Source organism: Clarias gariepinus, chromosome 19 (genome assembly GCF_024256425.1).
Source record: "Clarias gariepinus isolate MV-2021 ecotype Netherlands chromosome 19, CGAR_prim_01v2, whole genome shotgun sequence".
NCBI lineage: Eukaryota > Metazoa > Chordata > Actinopteri > Siluriformes > Clariidae > Clarias > Clarias gariepinus.
This window is the reverse complement of record NC_071118.1, coordinates 25,697,345-25,725,308: the sequence shown is the minus strand read 5'-3', so window position 1 is coordinate 25,725,308 and position 27,964 is coordinate 25,697,345. Positions and strand designations below refer to the sequence as shown.

The following is a 27,964-nucleotide window of genomic DNA, read 5'->3' as shown; positions in this document are numbered from 1 at the left end:
AGGTTTTTAAAAAATTATTCAGTACTAAAAACATTGTTTAGTAGCTGAAGCCGAGCTACTCAGTCTGTCTATTGTGGATAACTACAAAGCACTGACACTGGAGACTCCTTCCTTCTTTTGATCTATGAATCCATCCATTTTCTCGGAGAACCCGGAGCCTGTCCCAGGGAACCTAGGGCACAAGAGCTGGGTACACCATGGTTGGGGTGCTGACTCATTTCCTTACACAAATACCCACACACTTTTAAGAATCCTACAGAGTAATAAAGTCCATATAGAGTAAAAGTTCACCATGGCAACACTTGCATGTCTTTCTTCAGTGGAGTTTTTATATGTTTATTTCACTAGGCTTAGATCATACTGTACAGCACCCCTAACGTTGTTACTTGTAGAAACAATAACATATTCGAACAAGAATGATTTTGTCAGGTCTTAAGTCATTTATTTTCTTAAGTCCTGACCTGTGGTCGTACCCAGTCTGGTACGACTAAATAAACAAATGACCCGGTGAGCGTTGCACTTGTTATGGCACCGGTCTGTAGACCCTCAGTTTTAGTTCATTTACAACAGGCACTTTTAGTTTTCCTGAATCTATGGGCTAGCAATGGAGCGTGTTTAAGAGTGAAGAGGGCTTTTTGTCAGCCCTGTCAATGGATATTGTACTTATCTGTCTCAGTTATACCTGAGAATCACTTTTGTCTTTCTCTGTTAATGCGGGCGCTTTGTAGTAAGGTTCTTATTGACTAAGAAGTGAAGCCCTGGTCTGCAGGTGGGGTGCCACCTGGAGCACTCTGAACAACGGTCCTTTTGTTAGTCTCAGGGTGTTTCACTGCCATTAATTCCAAGTATATGTTATTTCACATTACAAAAGCGCCTGATTTATCATGAGGCCACATAGAGACGTGGTTAATGTTGTGGGTGTTTTTTTTTTTTTTTTAAGACAGCTTCTTCTTGATTTTAGTAGCAGTTTGGTGTAATGTAGTTTTCTATACAGTATAATACTGGGTGAAAAATCTTGATCCAGCACCTATTTCTTTCTATTTTGCTTCGAAAGAGACTGCCAGACTTTTTGTATTTTTGGTACAGACTTGATGAATAGTTCTCCAAGCTTCCTGAAGGACTTTTCTGGCTCTCATTTTCAGTCCAGTCCCTGTTAAGCCTTGTTAAGCCACACAGTGACCTATGGATCATTCAAGCATAAAAACACATCTAACTTAAGGCAAGAACCAGGGAGAAAGAGGTGCAGGTGATGATCAGGCAGGTGATTCGAATACTGGTGATGCTGGGTGCTAAGTGGTTGGAACAGACGTGAGGAGAAATGAGGTTGCTGCTGAGGTTGTTACACAAACAATCCATTTTTAAATTGTATCTTCAGGCACTTTGCAGCCCGTGGCAGTAAAACACTTTCGATTTCTTTAATTTACTAAACATTATTTAATTTTATTTTTTTTAAGGGGGGGGGGGGGGAAACAAGACTTTTGCACAGTAGTGTAATTCTTGAAAGATTGCTGTACATTATGGTTCTTTCACCAGACATATTTAGTTTTGTTTAGTTTTTTATATAGAAACTGCAATTCGTTTAAACAGGAGATATTACACTGCCAGCATCAAGGTCCATCATCATATGATGACAAGTGAAACATAAGGTACTGCAAAATCAATGTCACCTTAAAGGTAGCACAATGGTACTTTTGGTGAAAATATGTAGAGTATGTTAAATGAGTCAGTTGCTTTGTAATATACATTACACAACGTAGATGTTTAGTAAAAAAATAAAAAATAAATAAAGGTCCAAGGATATAACCTTGAGGAACACCATAGGTACTCAGAAAGATAGTGATTATAATTGTTCAGTTACACTAATGGTTAATGCCTTGACAGCACAGTGGGTTGCACTCCCCATTTTGTAACTCCAAGGTCTTTGGTTTAATTCTAAGCTTGAGAAGAACACCACTTCAGAAGAATATGCCTGTTGTTGTGAATTCTCCCTCTCTGCTTTTATGTTGTTCTGTCTTTAAGTTTATGTCATGTGCTTCTTGTTACTTCACCATGTGCTTTTGTTTCTGTTCTGTTCCTGTCTCCGCCTCTGTCCTGCCATTGGTGTGTTACCAGATTGCATCCATGTGTTGTTGCCCAAAGGTACGAATGAGTTTGTGCATGTGTCTCTGGTGCCCCGTGATGGACTGGGTGTTCCAACCAGACTGTATTCCCACCTCGCTTTGTGTGTTCCCAGAATAGACACTGGATCCTCTGTCAGCCTCAACAGGATTAAAAGTTGTTTTTGTTTAGCATAGTAAAAATGACATCACAGGTAAAATAAGTTGTTTCTCTGGAGCTCCCTCACACTTTCACTTTAAAAGAGTTTGACTGTTGGGATGTCTCTACCTTATACTTCATCAACCAGTTAACATAAGCAGTCCCGCATCCGTCCTCGTGAAGGACCAACATGGAAAAGATGTAAATGTTTGGAGAAGATGGAACCCGAGACTAGAGTATTAATGCATTAATGTGTCACAAGTGATGGCAGCATGGGCTGTACATTGGAAATGTCAAACTACAGCTCTTTTCCTATGAGGTGCTCATAAAACATCTGATTTTCACACTCACTGGATAGCAGCATTGTGCCATGGCCTAAATGGGCCCACAATAGAGCTGTGTGTAAAGGAGGCCTGAGAAACAGTTACGCTTTGGTAGGATCAGGCTGTGCATACAGCCAGAAGGGATTTTTTCCCCCTTTCTTTCTCTCTCTTTCTCTCCCTCCCTCTCTCTCTCTCTTTCAGCCTTTTATAAACCATGTTCTCATGAGCGAACAAAAATGAACAGCCCGATTCTCATGTTTTCACGTGTGAGACTGAGGTAACGGCTCAGATTTTAATCTCCGCACTGAGACGCCAGCAGAAGGACCATTTTCCACCCATTAATACCTAAAGATGGGCCCCAGCGCAGCTGATGGATGCCGTTGACTTTTAGAGCTCATGGAGGAGTCAAGCTTTGCGCTCGGCATAAGGGTCTAATCATTCCCACACACACAGACACACACACACACACACACACACACATAAACACACTCGAACACACAGTGTGGTCACAGTAGAGCCTTTCATTGTCAACAACCATGCAGGAAACTTGGCGACTATTACAAATCTGTATGTAATTAATGCAGCGTTTGTGGTTTGTTTCTGTCAGATGATGAAGTTGAAGGAAGAAACGGACATAAAAGGGAAGAACATGGAAAGGAAGGCTAGAGAAAAGCGAGCGCTGGTGAAGTCGAAGAGTGTCATGGCGGTAGTCTAAAAAAAGAAATATTTTGAATGATAAAAGTCCTGGATTTTGACCCTTTCTCTGAAAGGAAGCCCTTTGCTCTAAGGGTTTCGAGAGCTCCTTCACAGCAGCAAACAAAATAAGTCTTGATGGTGTTAGATGGCAGATCGTAAAATCTGTGTGTGCCAGAGACGTTTCATCGAATAAAACCTGTCAAGGGCAATTTTCTGCATTGTTGCATTACTGGTTTTAAATAGCTTGACGTAATGATGAGAATCCTCCATCTGGCTGGCACTGTATTATTTTTGGTTCACATTAAGAATGAAATGAACAACCTGCCACCGCCGTACATTCATATTTTGTTGGAGTCCTTTGAGAATTGATTACCAGCTGTGATTCACTCTTTATTTAAATAAATAAATGGTTCATTAGCCAGGGTTTAAAATTTGACTGCACGTCTCTGGCGCCGGCCCATAACCCCTCATGGGGCGTTCACCTATAAAGACTGACACAACACAACAGAACGAAACAGGCGTCTGCTGTAATTCTTAGCAGCCACGGCTTAGCCGTGTCAGTCAAAAGGTGAATAATAAGCTTCTAATATACTGGACGTCCTGCTGAGCCGGCATGACTCTGAATGTTCTAAATAATTGGAATTATTTTCCCACATGGAACGACACATAAATGGTCGAAATCCATTCTAGGAGATAAGCATTTGTTGAATGCATTTTTTCAAATATAATAGAATAAAAGTGATGTGGCGGTGCTGTTTAATGGTCAAAACATGATATTGGTGCTAAAAAGCGTCGCACCTAGAAACACACTTGCTAAATACAATTTTATGCCCTTTTATTTAGTGTCCGTAACTTTTTTGCATTCAAAACTTTCAATGATCTTAATTGTTATTGACATGAAACTTGGCCAATTTTATATTTCACATAAAAATACATAAAAATATGTATTATTCTGAAATGCTAAATTGTTAAAATATTGCAACATGAATTTGACATGGTTACGGACACTACAGATTTTTTTGCACGGAATGCTTTCGTTTAAGCAATGGTCATATTGAAGGACTTATGCTTTAGACGCTTACACCAATTTTAGTAATAATACTCATAAAGAAATATGAATAATTAGCATTTTAAATTGTTATTGTTAATAAAGCGAGACAGTATAATGCTGAAAACTTATTGGTTGGGGCATATATAAAATCATTTCTAGCCGATAGGAAGTAATAAAATGCCTAATTTTCCAGTTACAGCACTTCCTGAACTTGCTGCTGTTTAAAAGACCAATTTAAAAATTCATCACTGCTTTAGAACAACTTCTTTCCGTGCCAGAGAAAAGGAGACATGGAGCAGGTTTTAGCCTTCCCCGAGATATGGTTGTAATGAAGAAAACATGTCCGTTACTTCAAGCCCTAAAGTGGTCCAGGGGTTTGTGGGAACAGAGATAAAGAGCGAGAGCTTAAACACGTTTTACGTGTTTTGGGTCCAGAAATGTGGCCCTTTACCATTTCTTTTGTCAGACCTGCTGCGCGGGTCCGGAACCCACACCAATACGTCTTCGCGGTCCTGAAAGTGCTTGCCTGAGAGCAGGTCCCATTCCCAGCGTGCAGTTGCAAAAACAATAACTTACCTTCCATATAATACAGATTTTCCTCAAGGGGAGAGAAAACAACGTTTTCGAATTATAGGGCACTTTACGAAACACAAACACCGCAGAGAACAGGGAAACAGGACAGAGGACTTTTCAGTACAATTCTGTCTAATGTACAGAACATTGCAAAATATGCGCACAGTCTGCCAAGAAGGACGGATCTTAAAGCGGTCGGCGCTCAGATCTCGGGAAATGCCCTGCAGGACAGAGTGAGGAGTTAGGGGGATCTGCTTTTTATCTCTCAATCAGCCCGGCCATTCGGCGTCCATGTCTGTTAACACCAGAGCAAATCTAAAGGCGGACATGCTCCTTCCATTTCCCCTTCAGCGTTCCTTCGCTCCAGAGGGGATCCACAGACGGGGTCAGGCTTCTCTGTTGTCCCTGGGTACTCCTCGGCCAAAGCCGCCGATTGGATATCAGCCTTATTTTGGTAGCTTAGGATATTTCTAAGGGTTATAATTAGGAGCAGTGCTGGCAGGTGACATTTAGAAGGGATTCATAGAGGGCTGCTCGGCTATATGTCTATGAAGGAACAGTCAGAATGTTAAGCAGGGCTTTAACAACAAGCTCTCTTTTTTGTTTCTACAGTAGTTATTGAGTATTGATGTGATTTTAATCGTCTTCATATGAGCTTAAAGCACACTTTCTTCCAGCATTTACAGTCGTGGTTGGTTCATAAGTGATGAATGCGTAGGTTACAGTGTATAATGTCGCAAGGCTGTGTTGCAGTAATTTTGCCAGTTGCTATGATGCTTGGACATGATTTAATTCTCCTTTCTGAATCCTAGTTCTGTCCTTAAACCAATTTTAAGAATTCATACTACAGTAATAAACAAAATAATCATAAAAGAGGAATAAGCCAAAAAAACAAACAAACGGTAATCTGTCATCCAGACGGATTCGAGGATTACTGTCACCTTGAAGTTGATTACTTTCCTACAACAGCATGTCCTGACCCGACTTGATAACTATATTGCAATATGCAGTATTTTATCTAATATAGAACGACGCATTATACTTTCTTTAACATTTACAATTGCATGCAATGTTGTGTCGTCTGCAAGAGCGATCGTCATTTTCTCACCTATTTTTTTTCCAAGTTAATATGGTTACAGTAGCGACAGGAACACAAAGACAGCTTGTAGATGTGCATCATTGCATGTTGTATTTCTTGCATATAGTCAGAACACACAGGATGCACACATGTGAGCACTGTCCAGAAGTTACTAGTGCAAAGCTGATAAGCCTCATTGTCTTTAGCGAGACTGCTTTCCCAAATATTAATATACTTAAATGACATTAGCGCCACCATGCACCAAGCACTTCAACTTAGCTGTTACTAAAGAAACAATAATGTATCAGCTTGAAACCTTTGATTTTCCTGCCAGAGCTTTTAACCAATCAGATTTGAGAATTAGAAGTCCTGTTTGGCAAACACTGGAGGGGGTTTAAGGCTGTTTCGCTCCCCTTAATTGAAGTGAAGCTCCGGATGAGAACATGATTCTCGGCGTGAATGCGGAACCGTCAGCCAGCTTTGTCTTCGTGCCAGGAGTTAAACCTCGTTTTGATGGAAGACGTGTAAAAACAGACGTATGATCCTCCTGCTGAGACACGAATTCGCCTGAGTGAGCGTTTTTACTACAGTATACAAAGTGTTGTTGCTTTAGTCTTTTTTTTTTTTTTTTAAGTTTATTGGGGATAACATTTCCATTGAGTTATACACAATTTTTAATACAATGAAACCCCCCCTTTTCTTCCTTTACAGTTCACTCTTCAAGTATATGTATCTATATATATATATATATATATATATATATATATATATATATATATATATTTATATGCCTTGAGTCCATTGTATAGGCACTAATAAAAAATTTCAATGGATCATGATCAAATGCATATGGTTTCCCTGTTAAAGAGTGTTTAATATAATGTCCAACGTGGAAAAATTTGAAATAATCACTATTATTTAAATTATATGTTTCTTAAACATATATTGAATTATATGTGTCTGAAAATCACTATCAAGTAAGGTCCCTATCCGCCCATCCCTGATAGTTTATATCAAATTTATTCAGGGTAAAGTCAAGATCATAGGGGCACCATCTTAACATCTTTATCTTCCCTATTAAGTGATTTTTCTTAACAATTTTTAACCATATTGATTTTGATGGATTGAGATTGATCCATTTATTGCCTTTTTTTTCAGATCCTTCAATAATTTTTTATTCCCCTCACCATGCTTGTATTGGAATTGCCCCAGATATGTTTTCTTCAATTTTCTTTTATCTTGCTTGATAATCCGGATTGCACCAACAAATTAAGGTTCTCCGGTTGAGCTGCTACGTAGTAGTCATTAAAACAGGGCAAAGCAAGTCCTCCCTTTTCCTTCCCCAATTGGAGTGTTTGAAATCTTATCCTTGCTTTTCTCCCCTGCCAGTTATATTGCGATATTAATCTGTCCCATTTATTAAATTGCCTACTTTTTATTTCACTTTGATTTTTTTGGAATACAATAGTCTAAAGATTCAAAGCTTAGAATTGGAAGCAAATTCCATCTCCTTATATCTTTTGGTTTAGCGGTTTAGTTAAAATTTAGAGCATACAAATTTGTTAGTTCTTTTGGAATATTTATTCCTAGATATTTTATATATAGACAATTTAAAATTAAATTAGATCTAGTGGTCTAACTAGGGCTATAATTAAAGCTCAGTACTTGGGTCTGGGAAATGTTTAGTTTGCAACCTGATATGGACCTGAATGAGTTAAAGAATGATATCAATTTAGGTCAATTTAAATATCATCCGCAAAAAAAAAAAAAAATGTTTTTCTTTTTGTAATCTAATACCTGTAATATTATCATTTTGAGTGATACTCTGGGCTCAGTGGACAAAAAATTGATATGGCTCCATTTACTTAAATTCTTGCTGTTGGCCTAGAATATAATGCTTAAATAGTTAATACAAAAGTCTTATAAAATAAAAATTTTTGTAGCACTTTATATACAAACTCCCAATTAACTCTATCGAATGCTTTTTCTGCATCAAGGCTTATTAATATTGATTGGAATCTATATTTTATTATGTGGTCTATCAAATGTAACGTTCTGCGAATCCTATCCTATCTCTGAGTATTAATATATCCTTCATTCCTTTATACCACTCTGATGGAAATCCATCTGGTCCCGCCACTTTATTGGGTTATAATGCTGATATGGCCTTTTTTTAATTCCTTCTTCCGAAATATCTTTGCCCTCTTCAGCTTTTAAGCTGATGTACAGGTCTGTGATGTTGAATAAAGGGTGTCCCGACATGATATTTAAATCTATACCCCAGATGTTTTAACTTCCTTATATTGGCTTGGTAAATATAAGCCTCCCACCTATTATTTTTACTTTGCTTAAAATTCCCAAACGCAATTTTAACATTATATTTCCGCTCATGGTTAGCACATGTTACTTAACAATTATCCTGACGCTGGAATGGTTGGAGCCGTTCTTTGAAGCTTTGTTCGTAGCACGACCTTTGTTTTGTTGACGACCGGGTTCGCTGTTTTCCACTGTATCGCCAAGTCAGCTGGTTAATCTGATCTAAGAGGGATGTTGGACGTTTTCACCAGTATCCCCCTCCTAGCCATGTCTGCCGTTGCTTCCTCTGTCGAGTTGTAGATCACGATTCCCTCCGCATTAAAACACTCTCAGTCTGGCTGGGAAAGGAGTTTGAAATCTTTTTTTCTTTCAGCGCTGTTTTTGCTTCTGCATATTTCCTCCGCCTCCTCATCAGCTCCGGAGTATAGTCATGGCCCACATACATGGCCCCTTTTTTCCTTGCAAATCCAGTCCTTTTTTTGTCATGCTTTTTTACAATTTGACCACTATTGATCTTGGCGATCTTCCGTTTGTTCCACCCTTTTGCAGGTTTTGTTAATATTTTCTTTTACACTGTTTAACTGGTGTTTAAAGTCCTTCCTGAATTCTCTTATCCCATTTAGTATAAGTCAGGCTCTCCATCCGTGTCTAAGCATGTTTCGTCCTCCCTGTTTGTTAGCGGCTAGTATATTGTCTTCCTTTCCTTCGTCGCATTCCGTATTTTGTGTTTGGCTTTTCTTTTCCGAATTTAGGCATTGCTGCAAGGCCGATATGTCTACACTTATTTGAGTTCGTTTTATACTAAAAATTCGAGTTATCTCAGGCACTTTTATCACTCGCCATCAGGACCCTCTTTCCCTATGATGTCATCGCCTTGCCCGCTAGACCGGAAGTCTGCTTTAGTCTTTGACTTAAATCCTTAACATAATTTTGTTTAAGAGAAAGTCTTCCAGAACCAGACAGAACAGCAGATTAAAGATCAGCCTCTGGCTTTTCTGTCTTCGCACTGCGCGCACCAAGAGACACGCTCAGACTCACAATGTCACAAGTTTAGCTCTCCCAGTGATCTAAAAGTCACGATTCGGAGCACAGAAACCGAGGCAGATCTTCTCATGGAATTACCACACGTACGGAGCGCTATCTCCGGGTGGGATCTTCTCAGCGATAAACTGATTTAGATGTCTTTAAATGCCAAGAATCTAAAGAATGAGCATACATGCCTGAGAAGGATCGTCATGCTACACTGTGTTGAAGGAATGAACCTGAAATTAAAGAACAAAATTGTAGGAGTTTAGCGCTGGCAGAAAAAAAAAAAAGTCAAAAAAACTTAAATGTAAAGTGATGGGTGTGCTTAATATTGGTTTCTTAAGAGATCACATAAAATTAAAAGTGATACCTGAATGTTCAACAGTGTTTAATGTAATTATGAGCAAATATGAACAAAAACACACAATTTATATATATATATATATATATATATATATATATATATATATATATATATATATATATATATATAAAATTTAGTGTTCAGAAATGTCTGTGGTATAAGAAGAATTTCAGTTCTTCAGTTACCTTTGTGTGTAGGTAGTTTTTTTTGTGTCACACCGCCCTGTTGTTGGTTGTTTACATCTAACAGCACATCCCAAAAATAACAAATAAATTAATAAATAAATAAATGGGAAAAATAACAACAATTAATATTTCCTTTTTTTATGCACCCAAGTACAGGCCTCTTCCAAATGGTTGAGAAGTCACTTTATGGTAAAAGTATCAATATGTTTACAAATATTTTTTAAAAAATCTGTAAAAGTCACCTAAAATGTTAATGTTTTTGTGTGATGGTGAAACAGTACAAAGTGTTTATTATTATTATTATTATTATTATTAGCTCAATTTTGTATGCGAGTGACGGTGTCATTTAGTGATTTTTTTCTTAGCATAGCATAGCTCAACCGTTTGGTAGAGATGCCTCAGTGAGGTTAAGTTGAAAACATTTGATCATGATAATCACTCATGATACTTGCCTTCTTTTGTATTCGAGTCTTTTATATATATATATATATATATATATATATATATATATATATATATATTTTTTTTTTTTTTTTTTTACATATTTACGCAGGGAGCATCAAGTGTCATGCTAAGCTTCAGAATCCAGAATCCCCTTCCTACTCTCATCAGTGGGGTCACTCTTAGACTGAGTTATGCGTGTGAACAGTCAAAGGTCAGAGCTCAAGTGGGGTTATCGGGCCCAGGGGGTTACACACTGACCTCCGAGGTGTGTGTCCTGGAGTTTAGACCGCTTCCATGTGGTGGTCCTTTCCCTCCGTTCACATGCAGCCCAAGGCCATAATATCATCAAAGTTTCAGTGAAATTCTGTTTTATTTCTGTCTCTCTGAGTCATCGTGAAGACGCAGCGTTACATAATTAGACATTAACGACATCATTGTTACTGATCGTGAGATGTGAGAGTGTGTGAGACGATGTTTCAGCTGGAGGATGTGTGTGAGTGTGTTTAGGACATTTGGCTGGAGGATATGAGGTAGCCTTTGAAGTGTCCTTTAGCGGGAAGTCTGTTCTCCGGCTCGGTAAGACGGGATAAGCTCCGTTAAAGCCCCCGTTCTGAGTCTTCAGCTCTCTCTCTCTCTCTCTAAGGTGTTTAGAGGTCTCGGGATTGTCGGCGTGGACGCAGCATCGAGACCTTTCATCTCATTCACATGAAACGTACCATGTTGTGTCTCCACTTGCTCCGTTTAAAATGCCAGGTGAGATTATGAGGCAGGCCGTGATGGAGAGTGAACTCGCTCCCAGGTCGTGCCGGGACACTGCAATGAGTCGCCTATTTAATAGAGATCAGGAGATTTAGCGCCTCGACTGAACTCTCGCACTGAACTAAGGAAAGTGCTGAGAACTAGTGGAGACTTTCACCGAGTTATCAGTAGAATGTGTGTGTGTGTGTGTGTGTGTGTGTGAGACAGAGACGCAGTGCTGTGTGAATATCAATGACTTTAGCACAGACTGAACTACTCCAAGTTTACTTCTAGAAATTGCTTTAAAGTCTGGAACCCTGCATTATGTTTAATGCCTTCATTCTTTAATTCTCTTTGTTTTTTTCTTTTGCATTTTATCGTCTCATTTATTTCTTTTCTTTTTCCTTTCTTTTTTTATAATTCTTCTCTTTTTTTTCACATCCAGGCCTTCTTTTTTTTGTTACTTTATATTTTTCTTGATCTTGTCCTTCCTTCCCTCCCTCCCTCTCTCCCTCCCTTCCTTTCTTTCTTTCTTATTTTCTTTTTTTTTCTCTTTTTTTACTTTCTTTCTTTTCCTCTGTATTTTTCCCTTTTTTTGCTTTCTATCTTTCTTACTTTTTAAAATCCAAACTTTATTTCTTTTCTTTGTAATATATTATTTTTTATCTTGTCCTCCCTTCCTGTTTCCTTCTTTCTTTCTTTCTTTCTTTCTCATTTTTCTCTTTATTTCTCCTCCTTTCTGTTTCTTTGCGTTCTTTTGCTTCGTTCTCTTTATTTTTAATTCCTTTTGCTTCTCTTCTTCTCTCTCTCTCTTTCTTTCTGTCTTTCTCTCTCTCTCTTCTCCTTACTTTTGTATTTGTTTTTCCTCCATGTGTTGCCATGAGGATAGCATCCGCAGCATTGCAACATTTTTAACTCTGGCCATATTTAGCCCAAGCAAACCTACAAGATCTCTTCTTTTCTCTTTTCTCTTTTCTCTCTTCAATTTATTAAAGGTTTACATTTTGTAGAGGCAGGAGCTCAGAGCATGTCGTATCACAAATGAATTAATAAAAGTAATCTTTAAGTAATCTTATGCATGCTCGGGCTGTCTTCATTCTCCGGCGGCGAGGTCAGACTCTGTGCTCCCGATGTCATTGCTAAGCAGCTTGAGTGAAACCTTGTTAAGCAGAGTGAACCTTGACCTCTGACCCCTGGGATGCTGAGCAACCGGCTAATGGAGACACCGCCACGGGCTAGAGTCAATCAGCAGAGTGACGTCGTGTCCGACTCAAGGAAAATGCCGTGTAGGTACTTAACGCTAGGACGTAGAGACGATTGATGTTTTCTTAGAACACGTACTGTATGTTTGTGGAGAGGGGCATTTTAAAGCCATCCTACCCCCAGAAACAAGGGTGCATGTTCGTGTACGGGGGCAAAGGGAGAGATTAATCTATTTGCAGTAACAGAAGTGAGCCCTTTTAATCCTGCTGCCCCACCACAGAGACTAAGTCCAAGCAGATAGAGTTGCAAGTGAACTGAAAATAGGCTGAACAGAGACCGAGTCCAGGATACGGACGGGACGGAGAGATGAAGTCTGCATGGAAGCGCAGTTAGAGGACAGGTGTGTAAAATGTCTATGTGTGTGTGTGTGTGTGTGCGTGCGCGCAGGTTTAATAGAGCCCGTTTCACAAGACAGGACCTCATCATAACCGAAAGTGCTTTTCCTTACATTGAAGGGCCGTGTAAAGTAAAGCAGCGCTCTCGTGATTTATCACGTCTGTCCCTTCCCCGATGTTTGCTAATGTCTTTCCCGCAGCAGCGCGCAGGAGCTTGGTGATCCTGCTAGCATAGCCTTGATCAGCCTTCATTTTACTCAAGGTTAATAGCTCCTTCTGAGATGATACATCATGCATAGTTTCAGGATGTAACGTCCACGTGAGTGAGAGATGCACAGCCGGTGATGGCTTTAAAGCAGCCTTGTACCGCGTGTGTGTGTGTGTGTGTGTCTCACTTTTGTGCATGTGTGTTTACAGACTGCATGTAGGCATCAATGTCGTTATTATTCAGTCAAGTGGTGTGTGTGTGTGTGTGTGTGTGTGTGTGTGTGCGTGTGCGTGTGTGTGCATGAGTGTAGGATTGCCGAGGCACCTGTTTAGTCTAGTGAAACGTAAAAGCCGCTCTGTTTTTGCTGTTAAAGGCGGAGTGTGTTTCGCGTAAATATAATTATAAAGTCCCGTAAGACGAATTGCGTCAAATAAAGCTGTTTTAACACTTTACTCAAGCACTGTGTTATTTCATAGATTTAATGAATTCATTAGTTTTCTGAACTAGTTGCACTTGCTGTCGCGTAGCGAGTGTGTTTAGTCTAGTGAGACGTAAAAGTGACTGTATTGTGGGGTTAAATGAGGAGTGTGTGTTGTGTTGTGTAAATATTTAAGACGTGACGGAAATCGATTCAGTGATTCACGTATCGCCACACAGACTCCTAATTTTATTCTTTTTATATAATAATTTTTTTAAACGTAAATACTGTATGTTTGCAGGCGGCACAGTGGCGTCGTGGTTAGCACTGTCGCCTTGCACCTCCAAGTTCCGGGTTCGATTTCCGCCCCAGGTCTGTAAGCATGGAGTTTGCATTAACCCGTGCTTGTTGGGTTTCCTCCGGGTACTTCACAGTCCAAAGACATGCAGATTAGGGTAATTAGCGTTCCCAGATTGCCCGTAGTGTGTGTGTGAGTGTGTATATGTGCGTTGGATTGGCACCCCGTTCACGTGCCTTAAGTCTCCTGAGATAGGCTTCAGACCCCCCACGACCCAGTATACAGGATTCAAAGCACAGCATCCTGTGTGAATCCAGCAAATCTGCTAGGTTTGTGTAACATTGTAACAAATTGTAAAAACTAATAATAATATTAAATCGGGATATTTATAAAATTGCGATATTTACAGAATCGCAATACAAATCAAATCAGACCCTAGGTATCGTGATGATATCGTATCAGGTGATCCCTTGCGCTTCCCATTCCTAGTAAATATCATTCTTAGTACGTTTATGTGATACGTTTAATGCTTGAATCTGATTGGTCAGACATCATTTCTGTTCAATAGTCCAAGTAGTTCTGTCCAGATGTGACAGTCAGTACTTAATGTTCTAAGAGATTATTGTCTCCGTAGTAACAGCTCATACGACTTCGACTGAAATAGCGCAATGCAAAATGAAAAACACATGCTATCAGTGGAAGTGTGTTTATATCAGGTGAAGCCCCTGCAAAGGAAAAAAGAAGGATTTCTAACAGGTTGGGAGACACGTACAGTATTAAAGGATCACGGTCCACTCCTCCACTCACAGCATTTTAAACCCGTCTGTATTCTCAGGCTTGTCTCCAGTGAGCGACCGAGACGGTCATTACGGATCGTCCCGGAGACAGATCTGTGCTGTTCGGGGTCATTCTCTTGTAGGGAGAGAGAAATATATGGCCGAGTTTTTTTGGCAAGCAGGATTTGGACTAAAATATGGTGGTACTTTGTCGTCATCAATCTTCACAAGAGCCTCTGAAGCATTAGCTGTTAAACAGCCTCAGAGCATCGGTGAGAGACCTCAGTGTTTTATGGGGACTTTGGGGTCATGTATGCAAACTCTCAACACACTCATATTGTCTTTAATACACGGTTCTAATCGCTTATCGTTATAGATGCGGAAACTAGTTGTTATTGGTCAACTTTTTTATGTACCTTTATATCCATATTTCATTTGTCCAAGTCAGTCTTTAATGGAATTTCTTACGGATGGTTGCATTTTTTAAAACATTGTGGTTTTATTTCACCACCCACTCACAATTTTTTTTGTGTGTGTATTAGTTAAACGTTGTTGTTCTTCCGGCTGCTCCCATCAAGGGCTTGATGCCAAAGCAGACCATCTGACCCGCATACAGCTTGGCACAGGTTTTATTTCGGATGCCCTTCCTGACACAAACTTCCCATTCTATTCAGGCTTGGGACTGGCACCAAGGATGCCCTGTATCCACTGGCTGGGAATCAAACCCAGGCCTTCTGCATGGCAGGCACTGAGCCATGAATGCCCTTAGTGTATTAGTTAAGTACCTTAACTTTTTCCTTCTTAAAAGGTGCCAATAATTATGAACACATAAAGGCACCAAGCAGACCTAAAATGAATGAAGATGAAAACTAACTGATGGAACATATCCATAAAAGGAAGTCTAATATGAGACACAATAAGATGAAGTTTGCAAAAAAAAAACTATATATATATATATATATATATATACACGCCTGTCTTATTTTGGTGTGTCTCGTCTGCGAGTGCCCTCTGGCCATCTGACACTACGCAGCCGTCACTAACACTCACGTCAACACATCGGCCAAGCGTTAACTGATGAGTGACGGGGGTCCTTTTCCTCCAAATGGGGTCTTGACCTGAGCTGTCTTGCCTCTCTCGCTGTTAGCACCTTCACAGCTTGAGTTCTGTTCGATACACATCATGTTAATGGATTCATAATCATAAACACTGTAAGGGCGCATTTCAGCCTGATGTTTGCTTAGTGGTTAACACTGTTGCATTGCACCTCCGGGGTTGGGGGTCATCTAAAGGTTACCTCTGGTCTGTGTACTTCCCCACAAAGGAAGTGATGCCCCCAGCAGTGGCTCGGGAAGATCTGGTGTGATCTTGGAGGAAGACTTTACCCTGCCTGCTTAGTGGCTGTCGTGTGACTGTCTCCAGTGGCGCAGTGGTAAAGTGCTCGCCCTATCATTTGGAGATCGCGAGTTTGATTCCCGGGTGATGCTGTAACCTCTCGCAGCCGGAGGTCTAGAGAGAGCTGATTGGCCGAGCTCTCCCAGAGGGGAGGGATGAGAGGTACAGTACTTAGTGCTCCCACATTAGTCACGGCTCTACAGCCAATCAGGTGCGTCTGTGAGATCATGCGGGCGGAAGGAGCGGAAAGCGCCGCCCCCTGTGTGTGAGCAAGCGAGTTCGAAAAGATGCGGTTGGCTGGCGTCACGAGTAAACACATGACAGTCTTCGGCCCTTTCGACTAAATGGTCGTAGAAGCTTAATTTTTACGGCCAGGGGTAGCTCAGTGGTTAAGGCATTGGACTACGGTTCGGAAGATCCCAGGTTCAAACCCCACAACCACCAAGTTGCCACTGTTGGGCCCTTGAGCAAGGCCCTTAACGCTCAACTGCTCAGATGTGTAATAAGATGAAAATGTCAGTCGCTCTGGATAAGAGCGTCTGCCAAATCCCTAAATGTAAAATTTGGGAGACCCCTAGTGATGGGGAAGAATTGGATACGACTATATTAGGGGGGGAATATTCCAACATCACAATTTTAGAACTTGGACTTTCTAAACCAGGACTTTGTTGTGAAACAGGCGAGAAACTCTTAGTTGCAGTAAAACATTTGAATGTTGAAAACATTTTATAGAAAGCTGTGATGACGATCCCGGCTGAGGTCTCTCAGAGCTTACTGCAGTCGTTCCCATAAGCCATCAGCGAGTGGAACACCAGATCCTTGAAAATCAATGGATAACGTGTGGGAGAGACGCATCTGTGTCTGATAACTGTACACACAATCATTCACCAACACCACTTGCACATTACAGGAACTTGGCTAGGCGTTGTTGCACGTCCCCCATACAGTCCTGACCTCCTTACGAACCAGATGTGAAGCAGGCACTCCGATCGTACTGAGAAAACCTTTCTAACCATGATGGGATCCAAGCACTAGTGAAACAGAGACATAAAGGGTGTTTTTATTTTCATAACTGTTATTCTGTTAATCAACCTGAATGCCCCCTCGTAATTAAAATAAACTAGTAATCAAGGTAGTGAAGTTGATTACCTTTATCCCTGGGTAGAAGCGACGTTATGGTTACAGAGTATTTTACATGAGATGCTAGATTTTCCTATCAGTACACAAGGTATTCAACTCAGCGCTTTATCGGTCGATAAAAGGCAAAACCTATTAATATATCAAACTACAAATATGTTGAGCAAGAGGAAAATATTTCTAGTGACGAACGTGCGTTCAGTGACTCAGCGTTATTTAGAGGTTTGATGTGTATCTTTCGGTGAATTATCACATCTCATTAAGTACAGAAGACATCTGCACACAGATCCCCCTGCTCAGTCTCGTGCATCCCCTCACGAGGATCTTTCCTGACACACTCTCTCTCTATCTGTGTCTCAGTCAGCCAAATCCCAAATCCCCAGACCCAGAGCATCTCACATTTTCATCCAAGTAGCGCGTAACATATTTTGCTTGTTTTCTGTTGTGGATTTTGGACGTCAGTGTAGCGCCTGATAGCGCTGGCAATGCATCACATTTCAGTCTGATTTTTGCTTCTCAGTAAATGTTGGATAATAAAAAAATAAAATAAAATAAAAAACTTTTTATTAATGCACCGTGAGTGCTGGAAGTGTTTGGGTGGTGATGATCAGTGATTGGAAAATGATGAATTGCTGTTGATTGTAGGTTGGACCTCCCTCTCACGCGCTTGTAAATCCATGCGGAACGCCATAGGCCTCATTTCAGGATATTCATGTATGAACAAATCTCCCTCTGTGTCTAGTTGAGTTCACTCCGGCACATTTTTGGCATGGGTGTATTTTCGCAATAAGAAAAAAAAAAGGAAACACAAAAGACACTGTCTTTATTTCACTGTCCTGTTCAATATTTTATTGCAGCTATCCTACCAGAGAATATTTGCACTGGCAGTGTTGAATGAGAATAAATAAGGCTCGGGTTTACTCTTTTCTAGAAAGAGAGAGAGGATGGAAGCGAGGGAGATGAACAGAGAAGCCATGTGAGCTCGTCCCAAACGGATCTGCTTTAATCACATGAGAATCTCCATGTGTCTTCCAAACTCAATCAAAGACCGACATTCACAGGCTGCGTTGTTTCTGTACATGCTGGACAGCAGCGAAATGGAAAGCAGTATATTAAGTATGTTATTTTAGCTGGGAATGGTTAGTTATTAGCTAGAATGTAATTAGCGAGAAAGTATCCTTCCATTATATCTGTCGACACACAGCGTCTCATTTTGGACTGATTCGTTCTAGTTTATACTGATGATCAACTGTTTAAATAGACTTGGCTGCATTGAATGCATCTTTAACATGCAGCACTATGAGAGAGGTTTATCTCAGCAAGGAGCAATAAGTTATTTATCGTATAACGAACGGTAAGATCCAGTAGGCTTTTGTGGTTTTAAGTTCTTTGAGAGTGTCTCATTTTAAGTTTAAGTTGAATTTACAGTTTGGAACAAAACTATGAAATAACACGTACGGAATTCGGAAATGATGTAACAACAACAACAACAGTCAGTTATTATTTTAAGACACGAAGGTCAGCTGTTCTGGAACAGTTCTTGCAAGAACAGTATTGTGTCATGTGCATTTGCAAAACCCATTAAGCACCATGATGAAACTGGCTCTCATGAAGACCTTTCCAGGAAAGCAAGACCAAAACTCACCTCTGCTGCCGAAGAGAGTTACCAGCCTGAGAAATCACCGAAAGGACGAATTCAACCAGTAGAAAGAAATAAAAATCAGGAAAGATCATGGAATTAGATGGTGTGTCCAAACTTTTTAACTGGTAGTGTATAGGGATATGTGACCTCAGCCCAAACATATCTTTCTTTGACAGTTCCCGAGTGGAACCACGTTCGCCCTGTAAATCGGCGCTCAAATCGGGGTTTGATTTACGCATCAATCGTGGCAATATTAGCCAATCATTCGTGTCTGTGAGCTCTGAAGACAGAAGAGCGGATAGCACTGTCCTCTGAGCATGTTACACCGTCGCCAACTGTGCGTGAGCAGCAGTTTGAAAATAATTCGTCAGCTGGCATCTCGCATCTCAGAGGAAGCATGTTCTAGTCTTCACCTTAATAGGAGAGAGACAGATGGAAATTGGCTACGAATAAATAAGTAAGGAAATTGTGGGGCAAAAAAAAGAAAAAGATTTGTTTAATTCTTAAGTCTAAATTCCTGATCTTTTTTTTGGATTGCCATAAGACTATGAGAGTTACGTTACAGCAAATGAGAGCAGCATCTTCCTGATTTGGATGGATAGTTTTAAGTTGCCCACATGGTCTTTCTGGGGTACCACTAGGACATTCAACACCATGCCACACCTACCGTGTTTCCATTAGTTCCTTCTGATTGATAAAGGTTCGGCATGGGCTTGTATATGCATGACTATCTTTAAAAACCTGTTCCTGTCTAAAGAAATACCATAATACAGCTAATATTCTTACATATTTCTGATGTAAAACCTGGTAGACCCTTTAAATAGAGCTCTTGATGAACTTTTTTCTATTGCAAGATATATCGTGCATCTTTAAAACCTCTTAAAGTATCATGTGTGTGTATCAACACCTGGCTGGCCTTTACAAGTATCTAAACTCTTCAAACAAGGTTAGATCCAGAAACCATTAAAGTTGAAGGTTCTTCACCATGATCTGTTACATTAAGAACTCCTAAATAAATCGGAGAAGCCTTAGATGTCCCAAAATTCCTTTTAAGAGTGTATCTAAACAGGTTTTTGTTGTTTTTGTGCGTATATATGTTACAGTTGAACTCGCCGATGAACTCCGTCAGCAGCTCGGAGGACATCAAGCCGCCAGTGGGCATCAACGGCATGATGAAGGTGCCAGCGCAGTCCTCGGGGACGCCTCTGTCTCTCACCAAACACATCTGTGCTATCTGCGGAGATCGCTCCTCTGGTACGTGCAAACATGAAAATGGCTAAATACTATTTAGAACATTGCGTGATTTTGCGTCCCATGTTTTCCCATGCCGTGCTAGATTGACGGATTTTCTGTGTCTTCAGGTAAACACTACGGCGTCTACAGCTGTGAGGGGTGCAAGGGGTTCTTTAAGAGAACCGTACGGAAGGACCTGACCTACACCTGCAGAGACAACAAGGACTGCGTGATCGACAAGCGGCAGCGGAACCGCTGTCAGTACTGCCGCTATCAGAAATGCCTGGCTATGGGCATGAAGAGAGAAGGTACAGCAGATTACAGAGAGGACAGAAATAGAGGAGAGGCCTTTTCCTCTTTTATATTTTAATACAGAGCTTAGACGTATCCCTTCTCTGCAACTTAAACTAATAGGAACGCCGTTATTGTGGTTGCTGGGTTGTACAGTGAGATATCGATGTGGGTTGCAGTCGTTCACCGCTAGCTGACTCCACTGGAAAACTTCCAAGTTGATGCATGGCAGTGATTAAACATTCAACGACCTTGGACTTTGACGAGATCAGACTCTTAATTAGTGCGTCGATAGACACGCGGTCTTCTGATTCAGCAGCTGTGATATGTGAGCGGGACTACACAGGAGGCTTGTGTTACTGTGATAAGCATCCATACTGAACTCTGGAGGTTGTCATAGGTTATCCTTGGTCTTTAAAAGTGCATTTTGTCTTTTTTTAGTGCCCTCTGCTGCTTGCAAGGGGAATTGCATTCAGGTTTTTTTTTTGTTTTTTGTTTGAGGGTTTGTTTTTAATTATTTAATCAAGGCACACCTACTCCAGGTTTAAACCAAAATTTAGATACGGACACGGATATTTGGAGTACTAAAACAGATCCAGATCCGGATAGTGCCTCATTGTCTGGGGGAAGAATAAAAAAAACATGCATGGAAGTAGTGGTGGAACTAATTTCAGGGCTGAAAGAAAAGAAAAACCAGTAGCTCGAAATGATACTACGCCGCAAGGAAGTATAAATATGCATGCTGCACTCTAGAAAGTTTATAAGGTCAGGGTTGACCATGACAAAAACTTGCTTGTGTTACTCATTTTTTGGTTCCTGGTGGTGGAACAGCTTTGTTATGGTTAGTAGTAGAACTCAAGGGACAGTTCCTGAAATTACATAACAGGTCCTTTAAACCGAGGACAGGGGTGGAAAAGGGAAACAAGGGGTCGGAATGGACAGGAGCAATGAGATGATGTTCCAAGGATGATATACTGTATGAAGATGATTCTTCTGCTGTTTGAAAAAAAATGGGGGGAAAAAAAAGAGTGAAGTATTTCAGAAGTTCTTCTTCTGAAACCATGAACCGTGAATCCTATATTCTCCAGCCTATCCAAATCAGACCCAAGGCAAGAGAGAGAGAGAGAGAGCACGGAATCGGAGTTCAAGTCCAAGGGAGGAGAGAGACGGAGAGAAAATGTCTTCACCCCTATGTAAGACGACATTAGCACTTTTAGTACGTTAGTCACAGTCCTTCCCTAGAGTACGAGATGTAAGACTTCATCAGCGCCAGTTTCACTTCAGAAAGCTTCACTTCTTCCTTTGGGGTAATGCCTTTTGACGGGTTCTAATCCGAGAGCTCTTCTCCCGTTCGGACAATGAATCGAATATGTTATAGCTTTATCTGTACACGTACCCTGCTGACTAAACTGTTTCGTTTAGCATTAATTTCATGCGGGTTTTTGGATTCCTCGAAGAAGAAGAAGAAAGAAATGGAGCATGCTGTTTATTTCTTGTAGCTTGAATTTCTACTCACACCTCCAACTCCAACTCCAAACTGCGTGCTGTTTACCTGCTGGATCTTATGCACACTGCCGCAACGTGAATTAGAAATGCTTATACGCGGTGGGCCTTGCTTGACCCACGCGCATCCGATATCCCATTTGGTTTGCTTGAACAGCCCATAAGCCCTAAACCCCCCCCCCCCCCCCCCCCCCCCCCCGTAGCCCTAGGCAGGGCCGCGCCAACCCCGAAAAAAAGGGCTGAGCGAAACTGCAGGAAAACAGGATTAAATGAATTTATGCTCTCCTTCTTCTCCGAAGGAAATAAAGCTAACGTGATTTCAGGGCGCCTCACCTCTCGCTGACTCCTCGAGAAGTATTCTACCCTTGGGCTGACCTCCAGAAGCAGACAGCAGTTTCTGGTAAAAGTGGGGCCCCCTTTACCCCCCCCCCCTCCTGCCCCGAGGACCCCTTCACCAAGCCACTACTGTGATTCAGCGGCGAGGAAATAGCACAGGATGAAAGCAAACCTCGAATGTGTGTGGCATGTGTGGGTTTCCACATATGCGCAGAATGGGGGCCATATCAGGAGAGGGTTCTTGGATGAACAGAGTACCACACATGCAGAAACAGAAAGACAGGAAGACGTTCCCGGAACAATTTGAGGCCTGAAGTGCGGTTAGTTCAGCCTTGGCCACAGTTAGACAGAGTGTCTGCTCAGCACTCTAACCACTTTCTGTTGGTCTGCTCGAGCGCATGAAATGCCTGATCCATTAAACTAAACACCGTTACAAGCAAAACACTCCACCGTGCCTTATGCTGTCAGTCTGCTTCTGACGCGTCCATGAAAGTGTGAATCGGAAGCTAGGGCCAGCGATGTCACTACCCAATGTTTAATATTTTTTTCCTCCAGGCAGAATACGATCTGTTAACGTCTACAGTTCTTTTATCCTTTGCGATTTTTTATCTTTTGCTACTGCAATACAGGAGGCAGCTGAAAAGCTCCTTTTAAAGATTTTCTCTGACGGTGAAAGAATGCAGAACATTAGGTAAACATTTACTTTGATTAGTGTTTACTTTTCCTTTATGTAGGCTTACTAGGTGAACTCTGACCTGTGAATTTGGAAAGCTAACGTCGCCTTAGTGTTTATCACTGTCGCCTTGCACCTCCGGGGTCAGGGTTCGATTCTTGCCTCTGGTCTGTGTGCATGGAGTTTGCATGTTCTCCCCGTGCTTGGTGGGTTTCCTCCAGGTACTGTACCCCGGCTTCCTCCCATAGTCCAAAGACATGCAGATTAAGCTAACTGGCGTTTAAAACCAAAAATTGGGCAAAATGTGTGAATGATCATGTGAATGCGTATGTGTGTATATGTGCCCTGCGATGGATTGGCATCCCATCCAGGATGATTGAGTGACTTTTGTGGACCGTTACACAAATAAAAGGCAAGGCCATATGGTGTCAGCTTGGTAAAAGCACAGGGTTGAATGAGCTGATTAGCATTTTTGCTGTAAGCATGGAGCGGTCTTTTCCAGCTACCTAGAAAAGGGTTTAAATCGTAAAATTATGTTGGTTGTCTCTGCCTGTTGAGAAGTTCCTGTTAGCAGTGACTCTCATAAAAAACTTTAAGCCTTTTTTTAATGAGTTGACTGTAAGCATTTTTTAATTGAACTAGAATTATTGTTACGATGATACAAAATTAGTAAAGTTAGAAGCAATAAGTCCTCATTGCTTATTTATTTTGCGTAAATTAGTAGATATTTGCGTAAAGTGTATAATATTTGGGTAACTTGGTCCCATCAAAAAGGTGCAGAATTTTTCGATAGCCTTTTGTTTATTCATTTGTTTTTGTGTTTGTGTGTGCTGAAGTTGATCAGCGTAATCAGCAATACTGAATGGACCCAGTTTTTTTGCATACAGCCGTTCAGGAGGAGCGCCAGCGAGCCAAGGAACGTAACGAGAACGAGGTAGAGTCAAGCAGCAGCGCCAACGAGGACATGCCGGTGGAGAAGATCCTAGAGGCCGAACTCGCCGTCGAACCCAAGACCGAGACGTACATCGAGACCAACCTGGGCGTGCCGTCCAATTCGGTGAGTTAGCAGCTATTCCGCGAAAGCGTCCATGGATTTTATTCAAATTTACTTGTATTTGTGATGAACATCTTTGTGAGGGAATTCATCAAAGTGTTATCGAGGATGAATGCACCACATCTATAATCTTTAATAAAGCATAAAACTGTAAGACCTTCAAAATACACTGCCTGGTCAAAAAATAAATAAAGTCGCACACTAATTTAACATTTTTTATTTTAGCTTTGATTATGTCACTTATTGTGGTATCTAATGCAAGTTGGAAAATGATTCCTCATGCTCCCAGAACTCTTTAATAATCTGAATCCTGGATTACGGCCGTGCCATTAGGGAAGCAAATTGGTCCCTTTTGAAATGGCGACTTTATTTTGTCCAACCATCCGCCTAGTAACCTGTGTAGACCAACTAGGGACGGTGGAGGATTTATCAAACTCATAATTTGGAGGTGCGAGACGACAGTGCTAACCACTAAACCACCAACGCCGCCTTATTTAGTCCAGGCAGTGTATTTTATGTAGCTTTGTTTTGTCCTAATTCTATTTTAGTCGGACTATTTTGTCTTTACGTCTCATTTTATTTGTTATTCTTTATGACTAAAGCCGATAAAATAAAACACAGGCAAAAGTTTTGGTTCAAACATGTTGAAAAAACATGTATACATCAAAAAGCAAAGAACAAAACGATGCAATAAAGGCTGAGGAGGTAAAAAGGTGATGATGTTGGAATAGTGTGTTTTGTACGATTTTAAAGTGGAGATTAGTTTTGGTAGTACATCACACGGTTTTTCGAAGCCGTGAGCTAAAGTATTTTTATCCCCCAGATTAAAAAATGGGGATGGTGAGCAGACCAGACACGTTAGTGTCCAGTATGCGGTTCTTCAAGGCGCCACACGCCTGAAAAAACATTCAGATTCGGTGGGAACGTCTATAGGAATATTTGAAATATCTTGTCTTCCCATCCGTTACTCCCACTCGCTTCGTTTAATCTACAGGGTCTGGTTATGACCTCTTTTGTTATTTTTTTTTTCCGTGTGAGGAATTGAGTTTATCCTGTTGATCAGCATGTCATACTTCGAAGGGAACTTTAAAAGTCTAGTCTAAGCGTTCTCAAGTAACTGCCGTGTAAATCACAGATCTGAATGCTGGTCTGGCATTATACACCTGTCACTACGATTTATCGTTCCTCTTAGATGTTTCTTCATGTGGGTAGATCTTGTAATATTGGATTTCTGCGCTGGCTTTGGAGCAACGTGTTATGCGAGCTCCACAGGGAGCTGGTTAGCTTTACTTCTGTTGGATTTGTACCTCATTTCATCGATTAAAAAACCCCCAAAAAGAATTATGGCTTCACGAGAAAGAAAAGTTATTCAAATGACAAAAGAGTCTGATTCCACAGGTTTTTGTCTGGTCAGAAGGTGTTGATTAATTTCTTTAACAGCAATTATGATTTGAATGGTTACGACTCTAATTCTTACCTTGGTTTTATGTTAATACACTTCTTCAAAAGTGTTACTGTATCTGTATCTGAAGGCCTGTAGCTATCGAATATTTTAGTAATCGATTAATCTTCAAATTTTTGAATCGAGTAACTTTTGCTTAATTAAACAGCAATGTAAAATATATAAGAGAAACCAAGATTTTTTTTAAATGCATACAGGATTGTCATTATTCACAATACCAGGAATAGTTTAAAGGTGACTGAGATGAATTAAGTGCATTACAGTGCCATACATTCTTATTTTAAAGCCTTTTCTCAGATGCAAAAACTAAAAAAACAAAAACACTAAGTTGTGCAACTAAACTTTCAGAACTAAAAGTTTCTAAATTTACAGCTCGGGCATAACACATAAGCCTTTACTGACAATTTCTGTCGTTTTCTCTTGCTGGTTTCTTCTTCTCTTGGCTCGCTGATATTTTTATCGCTCCCTTCTATTTTGCAGCCCGCAACAGAACGCTCCATCAAATCAATACGCAGCTAACTGTTTGTGTCTCCTTCCGCTTTGTGGGTGACGTAAGCGCTTGCATCCGGAAGTGTGCTGTGTCACTCCAAACAAATAATTGTGCAAAAACATAACGTAAGCTTTTAAAATGAATTAAAAGAAGCTTCGAGGCACTCAATCATTTTTTAAAATCGAATTACTCGAGTTACTCAAGGAATCCTTGGACGTTTTTATTAGCTGTACTTTATCTGTTATAACATGGCAAGACGGTGGTGTGGTACAGTCGCCTTGCACCTCCGGGGTGGGTTTAATGCAGGTACTTCGGTTTCCTCACACACTCCAAGACATGCAGATTAGGCTAATCGGCATTCCCAAATTGGCCTAGTGTGTGAATGTGAGTGACAATGGCAAAAACCCGACCCCTTAGTTAACTGCCATGGAAACAATGGATATATCTCCAGGGTGGAGTGTCTTTATCGCATGAGGTCCCTAATGGCACAATGGATGGTTTGATTGAACAACGTTGAACATACTTTAAAAGAGACACATAAATATTGATCATGGTAAAGTTTGGTGTAAAGAGATGTTTTTATTTGCTTTTTTTTTGCAAGGAGTCTCCAGTTCCAGAATTACAACACTTTGTTGTTTACAGCTGGGTTAGCTTTTGGCCAATGTCTCACATTTCTCCTAGAAGTCTTAAATCTCCTTAGCTTCTTCTTTCTTCCGCCTCTTCCTCCTTGTTCCTTATAAGGTCGAACTTCCCATGGTTCATCTGTCTCCGGATATCTACACAACTTCCTGTCTTTGTTTCCCGGGATTTTCACCAGAAGATGTTAAACGATTTATGTTCTTTGATGTAACAGATGTACGTGATACAAACTGGCACGTAATGTAGAATAGGAACGTCTCTGGGAATAACCTAGAGAACACTATCATGTGCGTGCATGTGTTTCTCTCCCGGTCGGATAAGCGCGTCGGAGCTGGCCGGTAAGCGCATAAAGGTGCAGCACACAGATCAAGCAGTTCTACCCAATTTAAACCTAAGAAACTGTAAACCAACTAACTTTCTAGTCATTTTTGGACTTTCAGATCATGTGTTTATTTTACATGGCCTGAAATAAGAAGACCCCCCCCCAACTCCCTTTGCTTATTGTTCAGCTCTTTTGTACGCTGGAGGGGCGTGGCACTGCAGTAGCTCATTTACATAAACACTGAAACAGCATGTTCGAAGGAGGACTGAAATAAAGAGAGTTAATAATAGTAATATATGGCACCTTTATGTTCGCCTTGTATAAATAATGGTCATTATTGACAAATTGCTGGGGTTTAAGTGGAATAAAACACTTCAGGACATTCTGTTTAAGAAAATTATCAATTTTAAGGTGGCTACAGTAACCCTGCTTCACATCAAACCACATGTCTGTCCTTAACAGCACATCCAGAGGTGTTTTATTTTATGTTGTTCAAGGTTCTGTTTAGGTCTGCTGGTTGAGTCTTTACCCTCAGCTTAGGGGCTGTGATTAAAACAGCTTGTTATTTTTATCTAGAACATGTTGATGGTGATCTCCAGCGTGTTCTCACCACAAGACTCCAATTTAAATGCAGATTTGCATGGCTTGCTTTTGCACAGATATACACACATCTGGGAAGTGTATTTTGCGAGACAGGGCAGTGCTTAGTGAGATAGAGGGAGAGAGTCTGGGAGCTTCTTTAGGGATAGTCCTGAAAGCGAAAGGCAGTGGTTATTTGAGTAAATGGGGTTTATTTTTGGACTATGAGAATATATGAGCAATAGCGGGTGACATTGGGGAGATGGAGAGGGAGGAGAACTGCCTCTGGGAAAGCTGACACAAGAAAGCACTCCATCACAGGCTTGTTGATGAAGACACAGTCTCACTAGAAACAGGGCTTCAGAATGCAGGCAGGTTTGCTCTACCCTGCACAATGGATTTGTTTATCTCTGCTACAGATGATGGCTTGTGAAAGAGAAAATTGTTCAAATAAACAATGAAGCACGACAGCGTGAGCTATTTTAGATGAGCCGGGACGTCTGGTCCCATGTGGTATCCAAGCTCTTGACAGGCAGAGTGAAATGAAACGTTGACTCATTCTCCTCTGCTCTCTTGCTTATTTGGTCTCGTTCTCCTTTTTGTGCTCTTTTAGGAGCTACTGTTCCATATGTTAATTAATCACAAGGCCTCGTCTTTGAATGCATCTAATTATGAGGTTGGGCTGAGATGAATAAACTGGGTTTAGCTCATGGTGACCTAGATCAGGTGTTCAACAGGCGTCAGTAACAAGCCTCCGTTTAGCCGAGAAAGGGTGTTCAGTGTGTTGCTTCCTTATGAGCTGTCCAGCTCGGATTGTTATTCTCAGTAGGTACTTTTAAATGGAGTAAAATATTCCATTA

The 27,964-nt window shown here is 40.8% G+C and overlaps 1 protein-coding gene across 4 annotated transcripts in view; it reads left to right on the top strand.

The window, feature by feature from the left end:
* Positions 1-27,964, top strand: part of rxraa (retinoid X receptor, alpha a) — a 108,609-nt gene that overhangs the window by 63,562 nt on the left and 17,083 nt on the right. Inside the window, exons 4-6 of one of the 4 annotated variants that reach the window (XM_053478230.1) lie at positions 19,626-19,776; positions 19,884-20,063; positions 23,446-23,615. In XM_053478230.1, coding sequence (XP_053334205.1) covers positions 19,626-19,776; positions 19,884-20,063; positions 23,446-23,615 — 501 coding nt within the window. Of the gene's footprint in view, positions 1-19,616; positions 19,777-19,883; positions 20,064-23,430; positions 23,616-27,964 lie in introns of all 4 variants that reach the window. The other 3 variants (XM_053478228.1, XM_053478229.1, XM_053478227.1) reach the window with 3 other exon arrangements.